Genomic DNA, 10,476 nt, shown 5'->3' with positions numbered 1-10,476 from the left:
TGGTGAAGATATTATACCGTACCCTATAATTACGTTCGCGTTTTTTTGCCCGATATTAATTCTGCTCTGTTACGATCTGCTCCAACCATAGATTCAGCGCCGCTTTTTCACACAATCACGGCCACTAATCAATCGTTTTTGTCGCCATTCGTTCCAGTTATCATCCCGATTGACAGTTTATTCTGCATGGACTTGCACTATGTATAACTAGCCGATTAAACAGGAGCGTAACTAAAGTCAATATCGTTTTGTTTTAAGATACTATAAGTGATTTCCTATACAACTACCAAAGTACGATTAAAACTAAGAAAATAAAGTAAAGGGCTCAATTTTTGTTTAGTGAAATCAGTCAAGTAAAAAATTCATATCCATATACGGGGTGCTACAAATTCAGGGTATGAGCATTGGTATCTTGGTAACCGTAATAGATACGAACATGGTTAAATTAGGGCAAAGTTGCACCTTGGGATGTTCACCAAGATGCCATCAAAAAAGTTTTAAACATTTCAAGGAATGCTGAGTTAAGGTTGATTCTCACTATACCTTCTGTTTCCATTCCATATCCGTTCCGTATTTTTATTGTGTTGACGCTATACGTAAGCTTCCGTTCCATATCAGTTCCATACTTTTTATTGTACAATTTATATCATTACGAAAGTTTTATTTTAAAAATTTGTATTTTTTGATAAAGGAAATAGATTTAATTAAGACCTGAAAGAATGAATCAGTAAAATTTTAACAGAGCTGGTACAAATGTAAGAAAATGTATGGAAGGAAAGGATATTGAACGGAAGGGAAATCGAACGTATAGCGTGCATTGTTCTATTCATTTACATGATATAATATTTTATGTAAACGGAAGGGAAACGGAAGGGAGCTGATATGGATATGGAAGGTATAGTGAGAATTAACCTTTATTTGGAAAAAATGGATTTTATTGAAAATCAATTTTATTTTTTCTTTGTTACTTTTCAGAAAATCAAAAAACTAATTCGATAATCACATAGCCATTTGTCAGGGCTATCTGATAGTTATTTTAGATAGTATCTGATAATTTGTGAGATACATAGGTCAACTTGATTTTTTTAAATACGGACCTGCATTTTTTATTTCAGGTTTTGAAAGAATTCGGTCTCCTGAGTACAATGATATGCCACACTTTATATTCTTTTTTTGTTTCGGGCATTTAAACACAATTTATATAAACTGATTTCAAGTCCGGCTCTGCTTTTTTTAATATTTAATATAATATTCATCGTTACAATATTGATGAGATTTAGAACCTAACAATGACGTGGGATAAAACATTGAATACGGAAAATCAAATACAATAAAATATTTGTTTATGAAGTTTTTTGGTATCGTTTAATCGGTATTTTTATATAAAACGAATAAACATTAAAAAACACCTGAGAAACAACAACACAATATAGACACCTTTAGAAATAAATTATTTGTCATTGTCAGTGATATGTCACTTAGAGTCATTAGTTTTTATTTGAAATAGAGTTCAGTATATGGGAAATGGGAAAGAAATGGGAAATTAAAATAACTTTGGTTGCACATCATAATATGACCACCAGCAAACTTCATAAGACGATGCATGGTGTCATTGATGACGTGCACCCAAACTTGTTTTAATTTGCCTTATATGTTAGGGTTAAGGTCCGATATTCGGTTAATATCACATTACCCGGTTAATCTCGAGAATAACACAAAACAAAACGATCAAGAACAAAACCAAACCCAAACATTAACCTGTTAATGTCGACATTAACCGGACATCGCACTTTAACCGTAACATATACATATAAATTATAAATCATAGCATTAGTTTATTAACTGCACACAGCGATTTTAGGAAATTCGTCCTCTTAGGCAGTAAAATTGCATGTATTGGAAAATTTGTTCTACGAAAATTCCTTGCTATCTAGTGTATAGAAGTATGAAACTCTGCATAAACGATCCTTGAGTGAACACTTAGAAGAGATTTTCGCAATTGATCCCCTACATAGGTAAAGTTAGTAAAAATGTAGGCATATAAAACTTCGTGACCAGTGGATTATAGTCATATAAAATTAACTCAAAGAAAAATAGGCATTTAAAAGACATAGCTTTAAAAGGGTATGAATCACATCTAGAAGTATAAAGTTTTTTTTTCAAATCACAGACATCAGTAATAATTGTATATTGTCTATTGGTTTTTTTCAAATCAATTCTCTAGGGGTAAAAAATAACGTATAAATTTGGTAATAACGGATTTAAAACATGCTTCTGTTTTTCATTCTAGAATTTTTTCTAAACATAGACACCCAAGAAAGGGGGGGAAGTGGTTCTTGGGGAGGTGTATACTTACCATTTTCATTTATTGATAAAGTATTGTAAAATATATTACAGTTGAGGGTTGGAACATCATGATCTACTGATGATGTTAAATGTTCCGTTTGAAATAGTGCAGAAAACGCATTATCTAACATTTAATTTTTTCTAAAAATTTAACCATATGTTCACGTTCTAAAAATCAAAACGCATTTCTCTGGAGATGTAATTTCGTTTTCATTCTTTGATAGATTGTTATTGATAGAATTTTAATTAACGTAAATTTTTTTGCTGTTATTTAAATATTGAAGAGAAGCACAAAATTTATTATTAAGTATCGGAAATTACGATACTTTAACAACAGCAAAAAATATGACTTTAATCAAAAAAGAATGAAACTGAAAGCATATTACCATAGAAAGGCCTTTTAATTTTTACAACAACAATATTTTCATGTTTTTCTTTAATTTTCTCTAAAACGGCGTGGAAATTTGCAGCTAAAAAAATAGGCAAAAATTTTAATAAATTTTACTCAATATGTCAATAATAAAAAAATAATAAAAAATTAGTAAAAAAGATCCTACTTCAACATTCATGTCAATTAATGGCCAAAAGAAATACCATTTTTATTAAATATTTGATTTATTGGTAAAATTGTTAAAAATTTGCTTCAAAAATACCCTAAAAAGTTATAGAGAGATAATATAAATCAGCTTGATTATCAATAAACCCAACAATGATAAACATAATCCAAGAATCGTACCTATAATACACCATTTTATCAGATATATTGATTTAAAACTGAAAACTGGAAACGAAGAAAAAAAACCGGAGCCCAACAAAAACGTAATCCTTTGCTCCTATACATATATTCACATAAATACATACATAAGATGAGGAATAAATAAATAATCTATAGAATTTATGTACTATTGTATATCGAGGCTCGGCGCGCTCCCATTGGTCGCTTCTGGGTCTCCCACCTTGGCGAAGCCCCGGATTCGAAACCCCCACCACCGGAATTTTAGCGGCTGAAAGGGACGTAGCAAAATACCGACCGCTATACGGCTAGCAGCGTTGGCGCCGGTAACATTACAGCAGCGTGTATGTTGACCAGTCTATCGCATTCTCTGTATGTCCATTCACGTCCAAAACACACATTTTTTATCGAAAAAAAAAACACGCATATCAACATCAAGGTGACTTTGTTCCTCGTGCGCGAAGGACTGATGTATAAGTGACATAGAAGACTCGAATTTATAGTGTTTCCGGTTCCAAAGTTATCGCGAGACCCAAAAAACTGTCAAAATTGGCGTCGAATCTGGATTTAAAAAGTGACACCGTCAGGAGGTGGGTAGAGTCCACCCCATCTCCCACGCCGCTGGATTCCACCCCCAAGAAGCTAAACAACAACAACAACACCATAGACTTCTGTCAAACGTCGACGACGTTTTGGAAGAACCATCTCCAACCGCACCACCAAGACATGCCAATGTTGCTGCACCAACCCCCCAGTCACATGCTGCTGGCGGGTCACGAAACAGACCAACCTCTGGACTTTACCATGTCGAAATTTAAAACGAAGAACGCAACTGTGGCTTCACAGATCAAGCAGTTTAATAGTAGCGTGCAGCAGATGTTTTTGCAGAGTAACGGGTTGTATTTTAATAGGAGTAATAATAACAAGAGCTTTACGAGGGGCAGTTCTCCAGCTTCGAGTAGTAGCGAAGAGGAGGGGGTGGGACCCCCGATGGGGAGTCCGAGGTGCAGTCCAGGGGTGAGGCTGATGAAGGAGGAAGGTGAGTGGATGCATCAGGTTGTTTAATTGCATGTAATTGCCATTCCTTTAAAGGTTTCTCCAGAAGATGTTATTTTTCGTCTTTCATGTACCTAATTTCTTCAAGAAATCTTTGGCATCCCCTTGATTCTTATAAAAATCCTGATTATTATTAGGTCTAAAGTGTATTTCTCTATTGTAGTGTCAAAACTGCAATTAGAGTGACTGCATCAGGATGTTTTCTATTATACATCTTAAATTATTTTAATTCAAACCTTTTATCAGTAACACCTGCTAATTTTTCTAATATAAATACCGTATCTTCACAAAAAATTATGATGAATACGTAAAATTGTTTAATTAAATTGGGTGTATTTAATTCTATTATTTCATCCAGTTATTAGGATGCATCATCATTTATATCATTTAAATTGCATTCTTAACAAAGCTGATAACAAGTATTTATAAATATAGTGTTTCTCTAAACCTCCAATTCGTCTTATTCTACATTTCCATCAATTATTATTGTTATTTTATTTAATTGATGGATTAAGTCGTTAATAAAAATTGGAAACAAACAGCTAAATGTAATTTTCATGTTCTAGAACCGATGAGTCCTGGTAAAAACCCGATTAAAGGAAGAAATGATAATCAGTCAGTGATTGAGTTAATTTTTTACGAAAAGTATCTTAATTCTGCAAAACATTTTAATAAGAATGATCTAAAAATGTAGCATTCTTGTTACTAAAAACACTGAGAGGTGTATAATAGATACATTAAGTTGTTTAATTATCTATCTTCCAATCATTCTTATTCAAGATTTTTCATCTTTTAAGTACTACAGTTTTTGATAAAATTTGTCTCAATTCCTATAAAAGAGCTGTTATGCAAGTATAAATATATCTGTTATTTTTGCCAGAAGAACAATAATAATTGTCATAGCCCATATGAACTAATAAATAATTATAGTATTCATCCAAACATCCAATTCATCTTATTTCATGTTTTCATCATTGTTTATTGTTATTTTATTATAAAAATACCATAGTTCATTAAAAAATTGGCAATAAGCATCTGAAAATATAATTTTGTTCTTCTGAAGAAATGACGAGAGTATTATCAAAGATTAGAGTTTATTTCTTATAAACAACGCCTTGATGCTACAAAACGTTGATGAGATACATCTGAAATGATAAATATCCATAAATACTTATTGTTTTCTTATCTCTACAGATAGAAAAAAAGTTATGTAAAAATGCACCAAATTGTATAATCAAATCTTTAATTTCTTCAAAATTTTTATTTTATTTTTCGTTCATTCTTTTAATTTATCTTTTTTCTTCTTCGTAATTATTCATCTTAATTTGTTATATTTAATTTCTAATAGAATATTCTTTGTTTCTTTAAATAACTCCTCATAAATATATAAAAATATAGTTTTGTTAATATCGTTAGTTGTAAGTATAAAAGAACAATTACCAGTCAGCAGCAAAATCATTTTATCTTATAAATATTGCACATAATATTTTAAATATCAAACGCAATAATTAATAAGATAAGAATAAAAATTGATGGTAATAGTAACATAAAATTGGGGGAGGGGGAGGGTTAATTATAATAAATTATTGAAGATAATTAATCCAAACATATTAATTAAGTATTAATAAATATATCAAAAATTCACAATAGCAAAAGAGACTTGAGTACCTGCTGAGAATAGAAAAATAGAAATAAAATTATATTTTTTTATAATCAAAATGCCGTTGATTAATAACTTCTCGCTAAAGGAGAAGAATAATACTCACCAAACTAATTTTAATCATATTTAATTATTATAACTGTTAATTGATTAGTGCTAATTTAATTTATTGCTTATTTATCCACTTATTGTCCACAAAAGATTTTAGTTTTACCACCAAGCAGTGTTCAATTTATCAATATAAATAAAATAAGAATAATAATAAATAAAAAAAATATAAATAAAATAAGAAATAATAAATAAAAAAAATATAAATAAAATAAGAATAATAAATTTAATGACGTTATAAAGTAGTTTATCTATTTTTTATGAACTAAAACCACTAGGAATAAGCTAATTAATTAGTAGATTTAATATCTGTAATTAATAAATTAAAAATATAACTACATATAAAAAATGCACTTTCATAATTTCTCTTTGTTGACATTTAGGTTTTTAAAGCTCATTGTGACACACTCATTATGTAAATTAATTAGCATGAAGTGTTTTAAATTTATAATTAACTATATTAATGCTAAGACATCAGAGAAATAAATAAACCTAGAGGTTCTAAAATACCTATTGATACAAACGTCACCCTGTATGTTCACTGTCATGTTTAACAGAAATATCAGTTGACAATAAGTTTATAACCCCTTAAAGTTAAGTAATTTTGAGTTTGTCTAAAATAATTGCAAAGTAATAAGATGTCTTGTTAAAGTTCCTGTGGTTTGAAAAAGTTGGTTAATATTTTTCTGAATTGAAATAATCACCTCTAAAAGAATTAGTTGAATTGAGAATAGTACTCGCGGTGTATGACTTGTTTGCTGTTCATTACTCGATCATTTGCAGGCCTCGCGCATAGCACATGCATCCAGAATAATTCAAGGAATAATCGAAATATTTTTATCACAAGGAACTTTATTAAACTACTAGCTTTTTTCCCGCGACTACGTTCGCGTTGCACCTCGAATCGTTCATGCATTGATTTGAATGATTGTTGTGAACAAATGCACTTAAACTACGTTATTAACAGTTTTCTAGCTACTCGTATTTCATATGAAATTTGCATTTGTCGATTTTCTGGATATTATATAGGCCGAGTCTTGAATAAGCAGGACCGGCGGAAGGAAAATGTGGAGACCGGGCGAGTGCCCTATCTGGCGCCTCCCCATAGTTATTATAACTCTCTTTCAATACTATACTTTAACTACAACTAAGCATATTTATGCTACTTTATCAATAAATTTTCACTTAAAGATACTTCAAAATTCTTCTCTTCGTTCAATTCGTCGTTTTTTCTATACCGAGAGCGTCTCGAAAGTGACTTACCCCTATTACTTTTTTTATTTTTTTTTTAGATAAAAAATCCGAGATTTGGTATGTTAGTATATGACAGAAATTAGGGTTAATTGACGTATTCAATTGTTTTTGGTCACTTCTTGTTTCAACGGAAATGACTAATACTTTTAATTTTTAAATGGCACCTCGGTATATTTCTACTTTATTCGATAGAAAATGACACTCAGAGTAGAATGATATATCATATGTCAACTTTTGACATTTTTGCTCAAAAAATATATATTATAGTTTAAATTTCAATCTAGAGTACCATGACACTGTTAATAACACTCATTTTTAAACAAGGAACCCTGGAAAAATAGATTTGATCATCTAATCTTTTTTGTGTCTTGTCCTGGCCGGCTAAAAGATGTCCTAATCGTATTTTTAATCATATCTCAATTTTTTCAAATGGAACAAGGGTGGCGGCTCATTAGCATATTTGGAAAAAGAATATACCATAATTTTACGAATAATTTGGTACCACACACTTGGTATTTCGAGTCAAATTGTCTTTATGAACCGCATATTACAATTTCAACTTTATGACATATGTCATAAAGTAGAAATATACCGAGGGTGCCATTTAAAAATCACAAGTTGTAGTAATTTCCGGTGAAACAGTGTGACCAAAAACAATAGGATACGTCAATTAATCCTAATTTATGTCGTATAGTTACATACCAAATCTCGTTTTTTCATCTGAAAAAATATACAAGTTATAGAGGCGACCAACTTTTGAGAAGCACCCGGTATATCGAGTTATAAGAACTAGAATTCCAACTTCGGCAGTCTCGTTCTGGCATAAGTGATCTTTGAAAACATTAGTATTTAGTTGCAAGCAGTTCCGTTATTTTTCTATAAGAATTTAAGAAACTTTTCATTTCTTTTTCACAATCAATTATTTCGTGCTGAATCCGAGTTATAAGAACTAGAATTCCAACTTCGGCAGTTTCGTTCTGGCATAAGTGATCTTTGAAAACATTAGTATTTAGTTGCAAGCAGTTCCGTTATTTTTCTATAAGAATTTAAGAAACTTTTCATTTCTTTTTCACAATCAATTATTTCGTGCTGAATCAGTAGGTATATGGTATATGATCGGATATAGTTTTGTCGGCTTCAAAATGAGGTTCAGCCAGTGATTGAAATGCATTCCTTTATTTTGCGCAAATGAGAAAATTCTACGATTCCACTACCATCTTCTGTGTATTACTAAATATTCAATCCGGAACAATCAAAGCCACCAAAAGATTGATATCTTTTCCCACTACTGTTAATAAAGTAATTTAATTAATGAGGCAAACTTATAAGCTTTTTTTATAATAAGGATATCAGGATCCTCTTCAGCTTCTTGCGAATGAATTTTTGCCTCATATAATTTTAGAGCATATCAGCCATTAATAACAAATAAAGGGCGTGCAAAAAAAGCAGTAAAAAAGTAAAGCAGTCAGTCTAAAACTGTCAATTTTGCTGGCTCTTGAACCAAACAAATTTGTTTTTAAAAAATCTATAACAACAAGAATTATAGAAAGAAGGGTTATTTACAAAAAATTGCATTACAAATTTACAGCTTTTGAGTTATAAGTAAAATACCACGAACAAATCATTTTGATTTATATTTTTTTATTTTAATTTGTTTAAGAATTTGCAAATCCCAGTTACCAATAGATAAAAATCGAAACTCTCCCAAAACTTTCGTGCTAACAAAGTGCTAAAGATTTGTTGAGCATAGTTTCAGTAAATTATAATAGGATAGGTCTAGGATATATCTAGTAGTGTTTATAATGTTTAGTCAGATATTTTCCCTATGTTGTGTGATAACTGCTGATATTTTAATGTGAAAATTGTTAGTATTGATTAATTATTGATCTGGTTATTCGTTACTATTTGTTTAGATTACTGTTTTTAAATGTCTTAGTTGCTGTCGTGGCGCCCCTCGCATCAGGTGCCCCGGGCAGTCGCCCGGGTCGCCCGGCCCTTCCGCCGGCCCTGTGAATAAGAGAAGGATAAGAGCAAATATTTTCAGGGCTGGTAGATCTCGATAATAGAAATATATTTTCTCTTTACCGGTTTTCAAATAACTCCAAAATAACCGAGTTTTTACTTTAAAAATTTTCAAAAAAAATTTTTTTTGCTTATGTTTTGAGAACCACAGGAGCTTTTCGGGTTTTTCTGTCTGGTAAATTTATCCTACTACCTATGTTGCCATATTATCAAGAAATTATGGTTTTTAACTAAAAACTAAAAAAAGGTTTTCAAAAAATTCCAAATTTTCCAAAAAAAAAATTTCGCGAAAAAACTCACTAATCGTGTTTCTAGGGTCAAAATATACTACCGCTATAAATAATTGCACTTATTTAAGACTCGTCCTGTTTAAAAAATCGATTTTGTTATTTTAAACTAAAACCGAAGTCGAAATTTTGCTAAATCTGAAAAAAGAAAATCTCTCGAAAAACATAAATAGTCAAATGATTATGTACCCTCTATGGATAGAACCCTACCAATGGTCACATATAAACTGTATGACTAAAATAAATAGCTCTGACAAATAAAGTTTTCAATTGTCGATTTTCTTGCTATACTCCCCTTATTTTTTTTATTTTTCAAGAGCACTAATACACTCTTTATACGTTATTTTTTATTCCTAGACGGATTATTTGAAGAAGAAATATTTCGTTCATATTAACGATATCACTAAATAAACTCTTGTATAAAATTTTATACTTCTAGATGTTATAGTAATGCATTTTCGTACAGCCAACTTTCATTCCCTATTCTAATCCCTAAGGGTATGAATTTCATAAATTCGCTTTGTCTAAATAATTAACTCATGTCTTTTAAATGATCCTTTGTGCAACTTTTTATGTGTATAATCCAGAGGTCACGAAAATTTATTTACATTTTGACTAACTTTACCCATTTGGTTGATAAATTTCAAAAATCTCTTCTAATTCTTTCTGTAGAATTTCATTCTGCTAGACCAGATAGTAAGGAATTTTCATACAACAAATTGTTCGACATAATTTTACACCCTAAGAGGATGAATTTCCTAAAATCGCGTTTTACGTAGTTAATTCACTAATCACTAATGTGATTTAAACGAATCTTTGTGCTAATATTTATGTATCTAAAGCTGGCGGTATGAACTGACCCCTAAAATATCTAAAAACTTGAGATATAATCTAACTGACAATGACAAATAATTTATTTCTGGAGGTATTGTGTGTAGGTATTTTTCAGGTATGTTTTAGTATTTAGTCGTTTTACACAAAGAAATAGCCATTAAACAATATAAAAATAC

General features: G+C 30.6%; 1 protein-coding gene across 1 annotated transcript in view; it reads left to right on the top strand.

Annotated features, from left to right (window-relative positions):
* Positions 1-3,410: 3,410 nt before the first annotated feature.
* LOC115891036 (POU domain protein 2-like) overlaps positions 3,411-10,476 on the top strand; it is a 175,903-nt gene continuing 168,837 nt past the window's right edge. The window contains exon 1 of the mRNA XM_030911429.1: positions 3,411-4,118. Coding sequence (XP_030767289.1) covers positions 3,806-4,118 — 313 coding nt within the window. The 5' untranslated portion in view covers positions 3,411-3,805. The remainder of the gene's footprint in view (positions 4,119-10,476) is intronic.

This window comes from Sitophilus oryzae, unplaced genomic scaffold (assembly GCF_002938485.1).
Source record: "Sitophilus oryzae breed Bouriz unplaced genomic scaffold, Soryzae_2.0 scaffold_942_pilon_pilon, whole genome shotgun sequence".
NCBI lineage: Eukaryota > Metazoa > Arthropoda > Insecta > Coleoptera > Curculionidae > Sitophilus > Sitophilus oryzae.
This window is presented reverse-complemented; position numbering and strand designations above follow the sequence as displayed.